General features: G+C 51.2%; 1 protein-coding gene across 2 annotated transcripts in view; it reads right to left on the bottom strand.

The window, feature by feature from the left end:
- The window catches only part of LOC134082664 (intermembrane lipid transfer protein VPS13B-like), a 360,061-nt gene that overhangs the window by 295,539 nt on the left and 44,522 nt on the right, over positions 1-20,000 (bottom strand). For both annotated transcript variants that reach the window (XM_062538539.1, XM_062538538.1), the window contains exons 8-13: positions 18,746-19,026; positions 13,163-13,258; positions 9,836-9,958; positions 8,541-8,678; positions 6,951-7,038; positions 3,284-3,478 (exon numbers count right to left, since the gene is read on the bottom strand). In XM_062538539.1, coding sequence (XP_062394523.1) covers positions 3,284-3,478; positions 6,951-7,038; positions 8,541-8,678; positions 9,836-9,958; positions 13,163-13,258; positions 18,746-19,026 — 921 coding nt within the window. The remainder of the gene's footprint in view (positions 1-3,283; positions 3,479-6,950; positions 7,039-8,540; positions 8,679-9,835; positions 9,959-13,162; positions 13,259-18,745; positions 19,027-20,000) is intronic.

Genomic DNA, 20,000 nt, shown 5'->3' with positions numbered 1-20,000 from the left:
ACACACACAACAGTTATTAAAATGAACTCCCCACTACACTCAGCCTCAGCCTCCCAGTCTGCTCCCCAGATGCTAGTTAATTCAGATCAAAGATTTTAGCGCTCTACAATCTTTGGTTCAGATGTCCATTTGCATTCACGTCCTAATCACCTTCACTTACACTCATTCCTTCAGACACTTTTACCCAACATGACGCACGGCGACTTGCAGCACAGGTAAGGTCAGGTGTGCATTTATTCAGCACATGGGCCACCAGGGATTGGACCCCCAACCTGTTAGCAACATTAGCACCTCACCGCGCTGATTAAGCCAGAAGAAACCGGTGGCAAGTTAGCCCTTTCACCGATCTGGCCCCAGAACAGATCTGGCAGAACACCAGAGTCCGGACCAGAACTTTCCTCCGCACTGATGTCTGATCCAAGTGCAGTTGGAGCGCAGATTAGTTATTAAATATCTACTTGGCAAGTGCGCTATTGGGTGCTGGACCCGTAACCTCAGTAATGTTCGCACCATGCTATGCAAATTGAGTCATGAGGAACAAGCCTACGCCTTTAACGATTCTGGCCCGGACGTGCCCCGGAACTGGCGCGGACGCGGTGCGTGGGCCCCCGGATCGGGCCCGGCGCCGCTGCCAGAGTTGTCCCGCGCGCGCTGGGTCAGGGGCAGTTCAGCTGGATGCTGTTGCAGCGCTCCGAGGTGGGCTTTAAACCTGATCCCAGCGCCTCCCCGCCACTCTGGCAGCCGCCCACGCCAGAGAGCAGCCCCGCTGGCCCGGGCCTGGCACCGCCCGCGCTCCGCCAACGACCGCTAACGGCTAACGGCTAACAGCACACGCACCACCTCGCAGCCCCCCGGACCTCGGCAGACGCGAGCAGAACACAGCGACCCGTGGAGACAGACAGACACTAAAACAAGCAAATAAATAAACAAACAAACAAACAAACAAACAAACAAAAAAAGACGAGCAGAAGAAAGGATGGCCTCATCACAGATGTAACGCGGGCCTTTCAACATACTGCTCTTTGGCAAAGGGTCTGTTGGAAACGAAAAAAAAAAAAAGACAGGGCGAGTGAGCGCTACACACACTGCGAGTAATTTGCTGCTTGGAGTGGCCTGCATTAGAGAAGGAGGTCAGGCACTTATTGAAAAGCTCGAGCGCTCGCGCCAACTTGGCCCCGCGCGCCGTGGCTCGGATTCTTCTGGAGAGCGGATCTTCCTGAGCTGCAGGCGAGGAAGGTGAGAGAGAGGGAAGAGGAGAGAGAGAGGGAGGGAGGGAGGGAGAGAGAGAGGGAGGGAAAGAGGGAGAAAGACAGAAGGGAAAAGCAAAGAACAGAGACAGAAGAGAAAGAGATGGGGGCAGTGGGAAGAGAGAGGGCAGAGAGAGAAAGTAAAAGAGAAAACAAGGCCCCGGACCAACGACAACAAAAAGAAGTGTCCTGTCATCCCTCCGACCTTTGCCCTCTCTCCAGGGTGGACGCGCAGGGTGGCTGACCCCCCCCCCCCCCCCCTCCACCCCAACACAACACCAGAGCAGCTGTCCAGCAAATGACTACCAGACAGCAGGGGAGAACGGACGGGCACGCTCCTCCCGCCTGGACCTGACCTCCTGACAACGCGCCGTCTCTCTCCCCTGGGTCCGCGTCGTTCCACGGAGACGAGACGAGATGAGCCGAGCCGCCGTCCTCCTCCTGGCTGGAGCAGCGCGCGCGTGCGTGCGTGCGCGCGCACACACACACACACACACAATAGGGGCAGAAGGAATCCGCCGCAGCGAGCCCCCTTTCATGCGCCCTAATTACTCTATTTATTGCAGATGCGCAATAATTGAAAGCAACGGATGTTATGGTTTCGCAAAATTCAAACTCATTTCTTCCCCGAAATTCCATACGCACATCGGGCGCAGCGGCTTTCCAAACATCCCGTGGCGAGGCTAATCAAAAACCGCAGCGCTGCCAAAGCGCCAAGCGGAGCGGGGGCCTCTGCTCTGGCCACCAGCTCCCGGAATCCCCCCCCCCCACACACACACACCCCCCCACGAGAAGAAAAAAAACAAAAAAACCCGGTCCCTGTTTACCCAAGCCCAACAATTGGTCGGCTGGTTTTGTGACAGGTCGTAATTGGTCGGTTGCGTTGTGATGACACAGCAGTTAAGGGGCGGCGGTGCCTTTTTTTGCCAAAACATGGCTGGCTGCCCCTGGCGGGCGGGCGGGCGGGCGCACGCGGCAGATGTGGACCGGCATGGACACGGGGCCCGGGGAGAGAGAGAGAGAGAGAGAGTGCTCCGACTCCGAGAGTTGCTTTTCATTTGAGGACGGACGGAAAGGGAGGAAAACAGTCGCTGTGCGAGGCGAGACCTCGGAGAGACCAGAGCACACTCACCAGCGCGGCCCAAGGTGTGAAAAGACTCTTAAAGTGGGCTTTATGGAGCGCATTCCCTCATGTGAAGTGGGACGCTTTTTTCACACAGCAATGGCTCCCACAGATGTGGCTGCTGGAGAGTTCCTGGGCCTGTGGAAGGCTCCGCTGATGGCCGTCTCTCTCTCTCTCTCTCTCTTTCTCTTTCTCTTTCTCTCTATCTCTCTCTCTCTCCTGTTGGCCTTTTGTCCTCTCACTTACTGTCTCTTTTTCTTCGACTGTCTCTCTCCCTCCCTCTCTCTCTCTCTCTCTCTCTCTGTGCCATCACTGCCACGCTGTGCAAGTGTGCATGTGGCCTCTCTATCTCTCCATCTTTTTCCATTTCCCTTTCTCCTCCTCTCTCACGCTCTCTCTCCTGGACTCTCTCTCTCTCCATTCTAATTCAAATGTGTCATTTTGGCATTACAAAAACTGTATGTTTTAAATCAAAAATGTTGTTCTGCCAAAACATTTCCGACTAGGCAGGTAGCTGGTATAACAAAAACAGAACAGAGCATCACACGTAATGCAATGGCAGGGCAATTGGTGTGTGTGTGTGTGTGTGTGTGTGTGTGTGTGTGTGTGTCTCTGAGTGTGTAATGGTGTCTGAGTGTGTGTGTGTGTGTGTGTGTGTGTGTGTGTCTGTGTGTGTGTCTGTGTGTGTGTCTGTGTGTGTGTCTGTGTGTGTGTCTGTGTGTGTGTCTGTGTGTGTGTCTGTGTGTGTGTCTGTGTGTGTGTGTGTGTGTGTTTGTGTGTCTCTGTGTGTGTAATGGTGTGTGTGTGTGTGTGTGTGTGTGTGTGATGGTGTGTGTGTGATGGTGTGTGTGTGTGTGTGTGTGTCTCTGTGTGTATAATTGTGTGTGTGTGTGTGTGTGTGTGTGTGTCTCACCTGGCTTGTCTCTGCAGTAGGGCTCGTACTCGTGGTCCAGGGCGCAGGCCACCATCTTGAGGATGCGGTGCACGGCGCTGCTCTGGAGGCGCACGTCCACGGGCCCCACCACCAGACGCTTCACAGACGACTCCTGCACCGGCGGCACCGGCTCCTCCTTACCCGCCGACGACAAGTCCTGAGAGCCAACACACACTGACACACACACACACACACACACACACATGCGCGTGCGCGCGCGCGCACACACACACACAAACAGACACAAACACACACAAACACTCTCTGTTAAACAGATGAGTACAAGTTTATGGGCCCATGTACTCTAGCTAATGACCAGATGTTGATTAGGAATCATAAGCAGAAACATCAAAGTTGCATATGCATGGTTACACCAAAACATATGCACGGAAACACAAACACACACACACACAAACATATGCACACGTACACACACACCAAAGCAGCACCTAAAAAATAAACATGAAGTCATCAACAAATAGAACACAGTGAAATGAAGCGTGACCTCAACCAGAGCAGGCAGAGGAGTAAGCAGAGGCACGGTGGAGTGGACGAGGAGCGGACGAGGAGCGGACGAGGAGCGGACGAGGAGCGGACGAGGAGCGGATGAGGAGTGGACAGCATCTGCAGGGGGAGCAGTGTCTCCACGGCCACCTGGGGGCCCACCGATCCCGGATGGAGCCCTGGTTCTGGATGTGGTTCTGGCTGTGGTTCTGCTTTCTGATTCAGCATGGCAAGACACTCCCGGGGCCGGGGTCCGGCGGCTGACAGCTGGGCGCGGATACGGGCGGCCTGGGCCCGGGGCGTGATGGGGCTGGGCTGGGCTGGGCCGTGCGGGGGGAGCCATCATTTCTCCGGGTTTAACGGGGGTCGCGCGCCCGTGCAGCCGAGAGGCGGGCGGGGCGGGGACGGGGTCTGATTTACACTCGCCGCGCCACGCAAACGACGCCCTGAGAGACGGCTGGCGGCTTTACGGCCCGGCGGCCGAGCGAGCGAACGAGCAAGCGCACGGTGCTCACGCTGCTCAACGCTGCCCCGAGGAGAAATGGATATTCCAAATGTCCGCTCAATCCTGCACACACACACACACACACACACACACACACACACACACACACAGCTGTCCCTTCACTCTACACAGACAAAACAGAGGTTAGCCTTAAAGCCACAATCCTTTGCAATAAAGCAGATAAATTGAAGGTAAAAGGGAGAGAGGGAGTGTGGAAGAGGAGGAGGAGGAGGAGGGGGGGCACAAAGTGCTTGAGCAAACCCCACTCTCTATTCATTAAGTCTGCTCTCTTCACACCGAGCACTTCCCAGAGTTCACAGACGTGGAGGCAAATTCCACTCTCCCCGCTGCACCGGGTTCAAATAGTGAGGGAAATGAGAGAGGGAGGGAGAGAGAGAGAGAAAGAGAATGAAAAGAGTTGCAGCAGGCGATGTCACTTCCTTTTCCCATTTTGGCTGGGGTGGATTAAGCCTAATATCAAACATATGGCAGCACTTAGAGCAGATGGGGGGGATTGAGGGATGGAAATTAGGCGGGATTTAATAGAATTAGAGGTGTCTTCCATTTTCTCACTCGGTTGCTCCCAGCAAACGCGTGACTCCGACGTCCAGTCAACCGGGCCTCGGAGTCCAGCCGGGGCCAGTCAGGTCCAGCCCGGGCCAGGCCAGAGAGGGCCAGGCTAGCCCGCCTCGGGTTACGTTGACCCGGCTTAAGACTGCGGTTCCGGTGGCAGCGGCCACTCGCCTGCCTGGGTCGCCGCAGGACGGTCAGAGGAGAGGGGGGGGAAGGAAGAGGGGGAGGAGGAGGAGAGGAGGAGGAGGGGAGGGGAGGCATTCCGATCACAGGGTGTAATATTAGAGCTTCTGGAAGAGGCCACTGACACTTATCCCTCTGTTCTGAAATGAGTTTGACAGCTGAGGCCCACAGTATCTGTGTTGTCTTTTCATTTAGGTGATTATGAGCGGGAAGGCAAAGGTGACGGCGCTCTCAGCAGAGAGAGGGAGAGAGAGAGGGAGAGAGAGAGAGAGAGAGAGGGAGAGAGAGAAGGAGAGAAGGAATGAAGGAAGACTGGATGGATGGATGGATGAATGAATGAAAAACTAATTAATAAAAAGGAAGGAGAATAAGGCTTAACAACCCAAAAAGATAGCAAGAGCAACACATGAAATCTGACTTAACATAAAACAAAACATTCTTATTCCTTTTTAATGCTGGTCCTTTTTGGACCTCCAGGACACCATCTCCTCCAGATGAAGGGCTTTTGCCCATCAGTCACTGCCAGCACCAGTGCCTGCCTCGTTAGCTCATTAGCCTAAGTGAGATGAATGGCCTCTTAATCAATGCTGGGCCATAATGGCTTCATTTGCGCGGGGTGACAAGACCGCATATCTGTGGCATTAGGTCGAATCAACTGAAGGGGGGGGGCTTGGAAACAATCAAAGAGAACAAACCCGTGCAGCGGGGATCCATTATCACCTCACCGTCTGTTTGCATGACCCTCGGTGACATGTGCGCCACAGACCCTCGCCATGGCAACGCCGGCACTCCGGCTGGATCCAATCTGGTGACCTGAAGGCTCATCAAGGCGCTGCTTTAATTGCCGTGTTTGGCGTGCGTCGCACCTCGCCAAAACCTCAAACCCCAAATGGGATTTTAATTCATATGTCGTCCCCCCCCACCCCCGACTGGGAGAAAGTGTGCACTGCACGCCTGCGTGTACGCTCACGCCGCCTTAGTGCCCGCATACGTCACGTGACCACAGGTGAGTCTTGATTATATTAGTTGGAGTGAGACAGCGCTGTCTGGATTAACTGCACACAAAGACACACTTGTCTGTGTTTAAGGGGGGGGGGCACTTCTAACCAAAAAAACTGAGATCAAAGGCTATGCCAAATATCTTAGTGAGCTGGGAGGGGCAGAACACTTGATCTTTACAAAGAAATGATATAAACCCAAAAACTCTCCTTCTTTCTCTCTCTCACACACACACACACACACACACACACACACCAGATTCTTCATCTTGAGCAGGTATTTTAAACTGACGCTCACCTGCCCCCGACCCAAAGAACACTGAGTGACACCTAATTAGCCGAGAGGGCTTGTTCACTTTCTCAACAGCCACAGGTAAAGGCAGAGAAAGAAGGACACAGAGGCAGCCCACAGACAGAGAAAAGAGAGAGAGAGAGAGAGAAGGAGAGAGAGAGAGAGAGAGAGAGGGACGTCTGAAGGGAGAGACTGAAAGAGGGGTGTGAGAAGGGAAGTGTATTAACACGCAGAAGAAAGCGAGCGCCTCCAAGCAGGCGTGAGCGCTGTCTAAACAGTGGTGACAGCTCGGCAGGGCTCAGCTCAGGTGGCCTGCAGGTAAGGGTCGGGGTGAGCGAGAGGACACGCGGGTCAGGGGCCGGGGGCGCTGCGCACAAACCACGCTCTTTTGTCTCCGCAAGGCGCACGGCTCGTTTGAGCGAGAGCGGGAAGACGGGAGGGAAACCGAGAGAGAGAGAGAGAGAGAGAGAACGGGGAGGGAGATAGATGGCTCTTGGAAAAGAAAAAGAAAGGGGGAGCACAAGAACACAGACTGAGAGTTGGTGGGGTGGGGTGGGGGGTGGTGGGGGCGGCCATGTAAAGAGACAATACCTTTGCCACCGCCATTCTCCATTGTGTAGAGGTAATCCAGGTAGAACGCCCCAAACCTCTGCATGCCCGCTATCTCTGTGTAGGTCTCCTGCCAAACAAGAGAAGAGGAGGGGAGAGTAAACACCACTGAAACACACACACACACACACACACACACAAACACTTCCTCCCCCCCTAAGCCAGGACTCAATTGGCGGGAGGTTATCAGTGACCGTGGCCCTCTTGAGTGACTAATGCCAATTCTATTGCTGCCTGTCCAACAGGGGGACTACACCTCCACTATCAGCTCCTTGAGCTCCTGAAAGGAAGGGGTTAATGAGTGATATTTAGGAGAGGAATGCTCGTCTCTGGACCTGCCGAGACCCCGCCACCTCCATGGCCACGGGGGAGGAGGTGGCGTCCTCGCAAGAAACGGCTTTTTTTTTGTCGTTGTTTTGGGGGCTGTTGCTTATTTTTGTGTTGTGTGCTCTGCGCATGTGGAAGCAGTTAATAACAATTTGAGGAATGATCGATGGGAGAGGTGTGTTTACCCCCCTGTGGAAACGAGGGGAAAATGAGCGTGCTACCAAACAGAAGTGTTGTATTAGGGAGAAGTCATAATACGGCCGTATCAGTCGGAATTTCCCCCCGAAACACACTCACGCGGACTTCTGTCTGAAAACGTCAAAATAGGAATGTCCCAATTGTTTTAAAATCCAAACACACTGAGGCACCGTTAGTCATTCCAACTCTGCAAAACCCTGATCGGTAAAAGCAGGGGAAAAAAAGCAATGGCATGCTTGAATGGGATAAAACACCACCAAAGCCAAATACATCCACTTTGTTAACGCCCAATCAAACAAACCCCCAGGCCCCCCCACCCCTTCGCAAAACACACACAGTCCGGCATCGTCCATCACTTTTGCTCATCCCAGGATATCCTCAAGCGGCCAGCGTTCGCACCTAAGCGCACCTGAGTGGGGAGAGCGAGCAGGGCCACCCTGGCGGTCGCGGACGCCCCTGTTTGCGGGGGGAGGACTGATGGGCCCCTGGGCCCGGGCTCTCTGTTTGCCTACCAGGCGGAGGGGCCGCGGTGTGTGTGAACAGGTGGTGCTGTGTGGGACACGCCTCTGATAAGGCTGGAGAGGGGGCATTCATCTCCCTGCCCCTTCAGCTCGGACAGCTCGGAGGAACACACACATTTTTTTGTTTCGACGTCTGACACTGATATGGCAACCTGGGACAGAGTAGGCCACCTCCCTCCCCCCCTCCTCCCCGAGTTGCTACTTGATCTGTTTGATAGCAACAGTCGGTGACGGATGAACCCCCTAAACCCTGCAACTCACTGGATCACTTTGGAGAGCTGGAAGTTGCCAGTGAATTTAGCTTTTTCAAATTCAGATGTATTAAAAGTTTATGCATCCCCAACATAAACTGACTTCTGCCAAAACTGTGCAAAATCATTAGGTTATTTGTGCTAACTAACATGAATTACATCAGTAGTGGTCTCTGGCAATGTTCTTAGACAGTGATAATATGTAGATGAAACTTGTGCATGAGTATTGTGTGTGCAGTAATGCGTAGAGGCCAGCACAGGGAGAGGTACGGTACCTTGTGCAGGTTCCCATCCAGGATGAACTCGGCACGGACGCCATTGTTCTCAGGGCTCCGGTAGTCAAAGAGGGAGTTGGTCAGGTAGGTCATGCCTTTAGAACTCAGGTTCTCTCCGCAGGTGAAGAATACAGCATCCTGTCAACACACACACACACACACACACACACATATTACTGTACAAGGACGCCATCTGCCCCGGATAAATATCAGTCCTCTCATGTTTTCCTTTTGAGTGGATCTGTAGGGGTGAATCTACAGAGCCTACACCAGTGATCATTTTAAAACACATTATACTGAACACATCATTTGGAGACACTTACAAACCTTCAAGGTTCCTTAATTTCATGTCTATTTTACTCCCCCCACCCCTTTCCTAACCCTGACACAGCAGATATCAATAAATAACATCTATTAGTAATATAGGCCAGAAGGTCAGCAGAGAATGTCTACACATCCCATGTGGATTCCTTTAGGTTCCTGAGATCAACCATCTCACAGGACCTAAATGGTCCCCACATTGACGCTCTCCAGAAAAAGGCCCAGCAGAGGTTATACTACTGAGACAGCTACGTTTCATCTGCCTAAGGAGCTGCTGACCACTTTCTACTCAGCCATCATTCAGTCTGTCATCTGCACCTCCATCACTGTCTGGTTTGGGTCAGCCACCAAACGGAACCGGGCCAGACTGCAATGGACAATTAGGGCTGCAGAGAGGATCACTGGAGCTGACCTGAACTCCTCTCCGTCCAGGACCTGTACTGGTCCAGGGTCAGGAAAAGGGCTGCAAAAATCTCTACAGACCCCTTTTGCACTATTCCCACCCTCTTCAATTGTATACTGCATCTTGCTTGTGCCTGTTGAGGTGTCCACGACCATGGCAACCTTGACAGGTTAGGGACAACAAAAAGGTGGACATTCCCAGCTGCACTCCCCCTCCGGACAATTGCATTACCGTATCCCACCCATAGTGGCTATTTATTTGCAAATGTATACACTGCATTTATTCTTATACATAGCCATACGTCTACTGCCCTTCATTCTATTCTTACTGTTCTGTTTGTACTCCTTTTATGCTTTATTTGTTTGAATGTTGTTCTTTGAGAGCAAAGATTAACCAGAGTCAAATTCCTTGTCTGCAAACCTGGCCAATAAAGCCGATTCCGATTGTGAATGTAACCTGACCAGCAGTGGAACAATGTGTGGCAGTGTCCAGGGTGATGGAGCACGGGGAGACAGGGGAGAGCGGGGTATTGTTGACCGATGGCCGATGGCCTAATCTCTCTCTCTCTTACCTCTTCACGCCTGTTCATGTTCTCCTCAAAGTCCCGCACTCCCATGATGCCCTTCAGGCACAGGGCCCGACAGCCCACGAAGCCAATCTGACAGTCGAAGAAGGGCTCGCCCTTCATCAGCGCCTGCATGGAGAGAGAGAGAGAGAGAGAGAGAGAGAGAGAGAGAACAAGAGGGTGAATGAGACAGTTTCTAGACACATGACATACATCCTTGACTTGCATGCTGATGTGCAAGTGCATTATGAAACTACAGGCAAGAGGAGGGAGGGTATGAATGAACACACTCATCATGCCCCCATCACTGCTCCCAGTTCTACCTCCAGCGCGCCTGTGAGCTCCTGAGGAGGCAGTGAAGCTCTCTCTCTCTGGCGTGGGCCATTCTGGGTGCGAGCTTTAAGAGCATGTAAAATTCAATATAATGCACCATAAAGCCCGAGCATAATAAGCTACCCGAGCACGGCACGTCTACCTTCATTTGTGGCCGGGGGTGAGGTTACTATCTCATTAAGGTCTACTAATAAAACTCCCTCACTCGGTGAGTGGTGGGGGTTAGGGAGGGGGGTGGGGGGGTGAAGGTGTGGTTTACCACCACCACCGCCCTCATCACCACACCACCCCCACCCCCCCACCCCTCTTCCAATCTCGTTGGGGTTGAGCTGCACAGAGCCAAACTCGGCGGGGAACAGGCCCGACCAGTAAAACCTTCAGCTTCACCACACAGTAATTACAAGGCCTCATTCTCCAACCCCCACCCCTCCTCACTGGACAGCAAAAATAAAGCTTACAGTGACTCCCCATCTCTCTCTCACACACACACACACACACACACACACACACACACACACACACACACACACACACACACACACACACACACACACACACACACACACACACACACACACACACACACACACACACACACACACACACACACACACACACACAGCAGAAATTAGACTAGGAATCCAATAGAACTAAGTATTAAAAATGTGTCAACAAACAGGCTCCCACATTTAGACAAAAAAGAGCCCAAGGGAAAACACCACAAAAGAAATACCACAAATGGACATCAGCTCCCACACACACAGAGACACACACAAAGTCACACACACAAAGTCACACACACACACACACACACACACACACACACATACACACACACACACACACACACACACACACACACACACACACACACACACACAGACACACACAGACACACACACACACACACACACACACACACACACACACACACACACACACACACACACACACACACACACACACACACACACACACACACACAGACACACACACACACACACACACACACACACACACACACACACTTAAGGCAGGTTTAATTCCAGGTCCCCATTCCAGTGTCCATATCAGTGAAATGTGCTGGAAGGGGAGTGCACACATCTGCTGGAGCGTTTGGGAAGCAGCAGCAGCAGCAGCAGCGGTGGAGCAGAGCAGAGCAGAGCAGAGCAGAGCATAGCTGAGGAGAGGAGAGCAGGGCAGCCCAGTGCTGAGCCCAGCGGAGCGGAGCAGGTAATCAGTATCCCAGAGAACAAGGTATAAAAATACCTCCGCACCCAGGAGGGACGGGGAAATGATCGGAATGGACTCTCTCCCACACTCACTCTCACTCGCTCTTCACATCATCTACTCTCACACTCTCTCTCTCTCTCTCTTGTCCTTTAATCAATTTCTCTGTACCTCTTTGCCTATTTTTTTAGATCTCTGTATCCCACAATTTCTAGAATTTTTCTTCATATATCTCTCTTCCACCTCTCCATTTCTCTCTCTCCACCCATCTTTCACTCTCTCCATGTAATGTTCCCTCTCCATCTTCTTCAATGTCCCTTCACATTTCTTTTGCACCCTCCTACCAACCCCTCCCTCTCTCTCTCTACCTCTCTCTCTCTCTCTTCCTCCCTCTCTTCCTCTCTCTCCCTCTCTCTCCCTCTCTCTCTCCTCTGTCCTCCCTCTCTCTCTCCGTGGCAGTGGTCTTGGTCCCCTGGAGCACTCTGATGACCATGCTGAGAGAGGAATGAGAGTGAGGAGTGAGGGCTGCTCAGGAGCGGCGGAGAGGAGAGCAGAGGAGAGGACAGATGAGAGGAGAGGAGAGTACCACACGAGCTAATAAAGCCGTAATAAAGGAAGGAATGAGAGGAGACGAGGAGAGACAGACGCGCACGGACAGACACTTGGACCGCTGGAGGCACAGCGCTTGCCAGGGGATCACGAAAAGGTCCCCCCCCCTCCCACTCCTCCTCCTCCTCCTCCTCCTCCTCCTCCTCCTCCTCCTCCTCCTCCTCCCTGGTCCTCCTTCCCAGAGAAGAATGCACGCGTGATGGGTAACACAGGCCCTCCTCCAGGTGCGCGTCTCTCCTGTGAGCTCTCCCAGTCACAGCCAGTGACCATCAAGCGCTGCTCTTTCCCACAGACCTGACCCCAACCCTACTCACACTCATACTGCACTGGGCCGCGCACTGGGCCGCGCCAACACTCCGGTGGAAACTTCATTTGCATACTTCAGTCACGCGCTTCAGGAGGAATAGACAGTTGATTTACAGCACGTATACACGATCCATACATTCGGAGGGGAGATTCCCACCAGCACTCTGGAATTGAAGAGCGCTCTGTTCTGTCCCGTATTGCTTTTTAGCCAACACGAGGAGACGATACGCCCGTCTCCAAAATGGAACCGCGCTGTATGACACGCATAATTGTCATGTAGGGAGCTTTGAAAAGTATCTTTTGGGAGCTTTGAATTATGACATCCTGACTGGAGAAATAAAATGCGCCGAGTTCCAGGAAAAACTGATTTATGCGCTCTTTTATGGAACATAGAAGTGAGATGGACAAGACCACAGTTGTGTCATCTCGTTTGGAGCCCTGTGCTGCCATCACCTGGGAATTAGCGAGCTCGATCTGGCTTTACAAATATGCTATTTTTTATTATTTGCAGAAATAATATAACGTTATTATTTTCCACCAAATCATATTATTTTAAATGATGTGGTGCAAAACTATTTATGGACATGTCAGATAGACCATGTCAATTCTCAGATGATGCTGTGATGTCTAGCAGTGAAATGCCTGGCCTTGCAGACAACACTGGACTCTAATGCCTTGTGTGAGCCTTATGGACCACAAGAACTACAGTGTTGTGTAGTTCTAGAGAGTGGAGTGCAACGCTTTGTGTGTGAGCCTGAGAACTGGAAATCAGGGAGAGGAGTGTTGTTGTTGTTGTTGTTGTTGTTGTTGCTGTTGTTGTTGTTGTTGTTGTTGTGGTCGTCTTGGTTACCGTACCTCCACGGTGATGCCCTCCTGCTCCACGCACAGCACCTCCCTGGACTTGACCTTCTGGGGGCTGTAGTAGCTGCTCTCCGACTGCGTCTCCGTCAGCTGAGGGGACACAAGAACACAACACAAGGGACACACCACGTTAGACAGGGGAGCAGGGGAGCGCCATCAAGCAGAGGTGTGGACTCGAGTCATGTGACTTGGACTCGAGTCAGACTCGAGTCATGAATTTGATGACTTTAGACTCGACTTGACAAAATATAAAAAGACTTGCAACTCGACTTGGACTTTAACATCAATGACTCGGACTTTCACTTGGACTTGCGCCTATTGACTTGTAAAGACTTGCTACTTCCCATAAAAAAACGAAAGACAAAAAGATAAAATGTAGACACGGACTGATCTATCTATATTTATGTGTGTGCGCCTGTGCGTGAGACAATGCGCGTATTCGGCACAAAATCCAATCAAATCACTTACTGTAGATTGTTTTGATTCGACAGCGGCCAACCACGCAGAACAAGATAGACAACACGCAGGGCCAGACAACGAACGTGAATGCGCCAGCAAAATGATACCTAAGATTATTTCGTTAATTCGTTTGCCTACAAAAATTACGTGGAGACCAACAAGAAACGACTGACTGTGTCGAACTTGTTAAATTCCTCCCAGCTTCATCCTAGCCTGCTTTTGACATGCCTGGTAGGCTACTATGAAACAAAACTGGTAGCCTACCCTACTGATTCTGGTGTCTAATTGATGGATTTAACCACGATTAGGATTAGGCTTTTAAAAGGTGGAACATTTTCACCTCAAACATGCGCTGTATCATATAGCCACTGCGTCTTTTTGTGTACATTCACATTAAATCCATTCCACTAACATTATCAGGAGGAGAATAGGCTACTATAACGTTTTATTTTGAGCACTGGTTGTTACTCATTGGATACATATCAAACTCCATGTCATGGTAGAGTAAGTTAAGCACCCACCCAATGAAACATGACCAAGGAAAAAGTGAACGGGACAACAATGCCATGCCACGGTAACCTACCTAAATCATAGAAGTTAACATTGCAAGATATTTTCTATGACATCAGAAATATTTTCTTTACCTTGCCAGTTTTTTGAACATTCATTTTATTTAATGAAAACATATATCCTTGAACTATGTGACTATTTTTCTAACCGAATGAAACCTAATTACGTTCACGTACTTCTTAAAGTGACAGGCACTCAATTAGACATACACACCACCCTGTAATATCATTAAAGACAAGTGTAATCAATATGAAGTATTCAAATTACTGAATATTTGTAGCTATAAGTAATTATGCAGATCCTAAAATGCTATAAATTGTTAACAAAATATGTCAAGTTTATGAATTCAAAATATGAAATAGACACAAGACACACCATTTTCTGTGTGTGTGGACTGGAGGTTTGAGCAGAGACTAGGATTGCCACTGCTGTGAGATATCTGTATCCCCCTTATGACAATACGGCTTTGCCTATTTTTGTAATGTAATAAACATGGTCACACGTTTTAAAACTATTTCAGCTTGTGTAGGCCTATCCGTGGTTTCTTAACAAATTGAGCACATATGTTAACACATAGGGCCTATATTTCATTGAGAATGTGCTAGAGATACCATTTGACATTTCTGCTAGACAGATTTGCACCTCAATCTAATCTCTCCAGCACACACAAATTCAATTGACAAAATACCTGTTTCACTCGATTTTTAAAAAGACTCGAAAGGACTCGAAAGTCAGACCGTAGGACTTGGGACTTGACTTGAGACTTGTTGGCCTTTGACTTGGACTTGACTCGGGACTTGCCTGTCTTGACTCGGGACTTGACTCGGGACTTGAGGGCAATGAATTGAGACTAACTTGTGACTTGCCAAACAATGACTTTGTCCCACCTCTGCCATCAAGCACCATCACACACCATCACATGGCTCAAGGCACCAGACAGAACTCGGTCTTTGAGCTGACGTTTGCCTAGAGAGAAAGAACCATTTAAATATGGCACTGTGCCATGCTGGAAAGAAAGCACGGCTGGCCACTGCTAGAGAATCACAGCATTCATGTGCCGATGCAAATCAGCTCACAGTAGCACACCTTAATAGACAGGCCCCACAGTTTGCCTTGGCAGCGAGAGCCCATTTCAGCTTTGCATTAAACACTGAACTGACTAACCAGTGAACAAGACTACCGTTATACATGACTTATGAGGGAGAAGTCCCTGTGGGTCTGGAGCAGTGGGAAGTGTTTTAGACAGAGCACGGCTCGGTGGAGATGTGGAGCCGAGAGAAGACCACAGGAGCGTCCAGAGGGGTCTTTGTGTGGCCAGAGAGACATGCATCACAGGTATGCTCTTTTCTCCTGGCGGAGTGGGAATTGGGCTTTTCTTCTTTAGAGGGACAACAAACACAGGGGCTTCAAAAGGGGCTCAAGTGGCCTTTCAGTGGGCTACACTGATACTGACCGGGAGGCTATGCGTCTCCACTCCAGCACTCAGAGCACTGGGGAGCATGAAAGACAAACTAGAGAGTCTGTGTGCGTGTCTGTGTGTGTGTGTGTGTGTGTGTGTGTGTGTGTGTGTGTGTGTGTGTGTGTGTTAGGGGAGGTAGAGAGTGACCCGAGTAAAACGGAGTTAAGCGTATTTGGGATATCTGAATAGGACGCAATCTGAGGTGGAAGCCTATTTTCCAAAATGATAATCTGATGCATTTAAAGCACTCCAGCCATATGTGTGTGGATGGCTGGATGAATGCCATGCGTATGATGTTTGGGATGACATGTGTGTGTTGTGTGTGTTGCACTGGACAGAGGAGGCATCCTTTCATGTCTGCGTATTGGTCTGAGTATTTTCATGGTCTGTGAATAGATTATTTGTGGTGTGTGTGTGCATGTGTGTGTGTGAGTGTGTGTGTGTGTGTGTGTGTAAAAAAAAATGTGTGTGCTCATGTATGGAAAAGTATGTAGTGTCTGCATCTACATGTATGTGCGTATGTTGCATGGTTGCGTGCTGTGTACGCGCGCGCGCGCGCGTGTGTGTGTGTGCGCGCGCGTGTGTGTGTGCGCGCGTGTGTGTGTGTGTGTGTGTGTGTGTGTGTGTGTGTGTGTGTGTGTGTGTGTGTGTGTGTGTGTGCATCTGCATATATGTGTGTAGCACGGCCCATGTGTTTGTGCGGTGCGTCGGGGGAGCGAGCAGAGGTGTGATGGGAAGGCCGTCTGCGGGCTGGAGGACTTAGCCTCCACTTTAGCACAGGAAGCAGGTGCACCAGCAGCAGCTGCGCCTTATTATCCCCCTGCCGGAGCCCTCTCCCTCTCCCTCACGCCCCGCGCCCCGCACCCTGCTCCCCTTACCCCATCACATGTGTGGAATGCCACAAACACTTTCCCAGAAGCCCCCGAGAGAGGGCCCGCCGCGAGAGCCTCGGTGTTAGCGTGGCCCTTTGAAGCACTCCGGGCTCGGAGAGAGAAACCCCCAGCTCCGGCTTGATGCGTTCTCCAGAGCCAAGATGGCCGCCACTGGCTCCAGACACTGGACGGTTGTACCTGCTCCTAAAACAACACCGGAGGCCAGTTGCACAGTCTCTCTGCTGTAACCCCAGCCTACAGCTACTGCTGCTGCTGCTGCTGCTACCCCTCTTCCCTTTTCCACCAGGACTTTCCAAACCTGCTGAAACAATACGCACCCAATTCCGCACTATTAGCGGGACCTCCTAGCAGCGCTATTCCAAATATGTGTTATTCGCTGGCAGCGGACGCTACACTGCGGTGACACTGACCAAAAGGAAAAAGGAGAAGCCGAGGGAAGGGGGCGACCAAAAGGACGGGGCCGCTTTGTGTGGGTCTGGACGGCCTGGTCAGTGGAGCCCCAGGCATGACCACCAGGGTTTGGAGCTGATGAGCTGAGAGGGTGGTCTGTCAGAAAGTGATGATTGACTTGAAAAAAAAAAACGAAGAAAAAAACCTCTTGACTGTTTGTCTTTTCGATCAAACGTTAAGGGCCTGCGTTCGCCATCACGCCAGATGGCAATCCAGCCTTGGATCAAAAGCTTTCATCGATCTCAGACAAAGGTATGGTAAAGTTTGCCGTTTTCTGAACCCCTCTCTCTCTCTCTCTCTCTCTCTCTCTCTCTCTCTCTCTCTCTCTCTCTCTCTCTCTCTCTCTCTCTCTCTCTAGTTTCACTGCGATCTCTACAGCAGGTTCACTCGAGCGGCAAGCCATTTCAAAGCCAGAGGAGGAAAACAAAACAAAACAGACAAAAAAAAACGCTTCCTCCGGCATGAAACGGCTCGGCAAAACCATGCACGCTAAAAGAGGCGAAAGACCATTCAGCTGTCTGCAATTACCGCTCAGGAGGAGCAATTAATTGATTAAAAGAACCCAAACACTACAAGACCAATTTGAGCGTTATTAGAAAAACACCGGGCTCTGCTTGGCACCGGTTCCGCCTTCCCCCGGCGTTCCACAAGTCGGAACGCAGAAACCTGATCGGAGGTAGTGAATGGACCGGTGGACCAATTCCAGAAAATTCTACGCTAAACGAGCAGGATTACTGCACTTATCTGCTTTCTGAATAGCAATCACAGCGGGTGTAATGTTGAAAACATTAATGTGACCGGTTGGCTCTGCATGCGAAGCTCCGGCTTTATGAATTCTGGGCCCTCTGGGCTTCCGTAGGTCCTCTGTCTCTGTCTCTGTCTCTGTCTCTGTCTCTGTCTCTGTCTCTGTCTCTGTCTCTGTCTCTGTCTCTGTCTCTGTCTCTGTCTCTGTCTCTGTCTCTGTCTCTGTCTCTGTCTCTGTCTCTGTCTCTGTCTCTGTCTCTGTCTCTGTCTCTGTCTCTGTCTCTGTCTCTGTCTCTGCGGAGGCATCTCAGTCAAGAGTAATCAGGTCGGCATTAAGCTCCTGGAGGTAAGGTAAACCACCGCACTCCTGCCACACTTCCACCATAATGTGGAAAACTTTACGGCCTCGGCGAGCGCCCCGCGTGCTGGGGCAACCAGAACAAGGACGAGCGGAGCGGAGCAGAGCAGAGCCAGGCCAGAGTGGAGCAGAGCGAATTAATTACAGCAGAGGAGTCCAGCTGTGCTCCACAAACCCACGAAAATACAGCAGGGCCGCTTCAGAGGGAGGATGAAACGCGAGGCACACTCGGTGGTGAGAGGAATGTGCCTTTGTAATGCAACCAACTGGATCGGGACAATTGAATTTGTTCTGAGAATTGGACTCAACATGTTTTCTCTACTCTGACTGCCGGCATCATTTTTGGGAGAGAACACTACTGTACAGTATGTGAGTGTGTGAGAGTGTGTGTGTGTGTGTGTGTGTGTGTGTGTGTGTGTGTAGATATGAGTATAATTACAGTGTGCGTATGTGGGGAGGGTGTGAATGTTTGTACTAGTGCATGTTTGAAGACATGTGTCATCTCTGTCGTCTGCACGTGTGTGTGTCTAATTTGTGTGCTACAGTGTACTGGTGGACATCCATGAATGGCCTGTCATTCATGTTTGTATGTGTGTGTTTGTATGTTTGTGTGTGTATGTGTGTGTGTGTGTGTGTGTCCTCACCTTAAAGGTGACCGATGCCTTGGTGCAGTAGAAGCCGATGGACACTACGGGCTCTTTGGGCGTGTGCTGCTGAGGGCCGCTGGGACCGCCCTCTCCCTGGTCCCCCTCCATGTAGAACCCCCCCTCGCCGTCCTCCTCGTCCTCGCTCACGATGGCCGGCACAAAGGACCAGGCCCACGACACCCAGCCCTGCTCGTCGTCCTCCGACCCCGGGGACATGTACTGGTCTGGGCTTGGGTACTGGCCCACCATGGCCTGGGGATCGAGGTCCACGTCCATACCTGGACACACACACACACACAACAAAGCAGTTGTTCAACCATTGCATATTACATTAGTTATAACACAGTTACAACAGAAACCTGACAGTAAAGTCAAAATGTACAGCAATTTCCTGTGTATTAGCCACATTGTGTATAAGCCACAGGACAGTGTTAATTATGCAAATTAATTCATAACATATCAACTGCCCCCGTGTATTAACCACATAGCTGAAGAAATTGTGCTAACTCAATGTATAAGCTACGGCTAATAGTTGGGAAATGATGGCAGTACTGGTCCACCATCATACCTGAACACACACACACAAGCTGCAGCAGTTGTAACCCAGGTTGTAACAGTTGAGGAGAGCAGACGTGAGCGCTAGACGAGACTAAGTGGGAGACAGAGGGGTATTACGGCGCACTTCACCTCTTGTGTCCCCTGCTCGTCTCTCACACCTGTCATAGCTATGAGTTACAGGTCTGCCGACCGCACGTAACCACTGCTATGCCGCTGGCGACGCTCGAGCGCTGAGAAGCGGGGCCGCATTCCTCTCTCCGCTCCAAAGAAAATGCCTCTGGTCGGCCGCTCCGCTAACCAAACTATTCGGGGTCGCAGGCAGAAATAGATAAAACGCGGCTTCAAACGCAGTGTCGTTCTCGCGCGGTGTCAAAAGACGAGCTTTATTTTGTCCCTCTGCCACGGCGCTGGAGCGACGTGTTTGACAGACGGGTTCCGCCGTCAGCAAAAAAGAGAAATTCTTTCCTGGCGAGCGGCTCGGAGACAGCACAGTAGCTTCCTGCTGACAGACATGCAGGTGTCCAAAGGCCACGATGAGACGGGAAGTTGCCATTGTGCATATGTGTGTGTGTTGCACGGTTGCTGGGGGGGGGGGGCAGAGGGGGAGCATGGTCATTGGTCATCGGCAGTTTCCTCTGACCAGCCAGGAACGCCGGCTGTGACATGCCAGTGACCAATCGGGTCACCGGACCGT

Source organism: Sardina pilchardus, chromosome 6 (assembly GCF_963854185.1).
Source record: "Sardina pilchardus chromosome 6, fSarPil1.1, whole genome shotgun sequence".
In the NCBI taxonomy this organism is placed as follows: domain Eukaryota; kingdom Metazoa; phylum Chordata; class Actinopteri; order Clupeiformes; family Clupeidae; genus Sardina; species Sardina pilchardus.
Note: the sequence above shows the minus strand (reverse complement) of the source record. Positions and strands in the feature narration are given on the sequence as shown.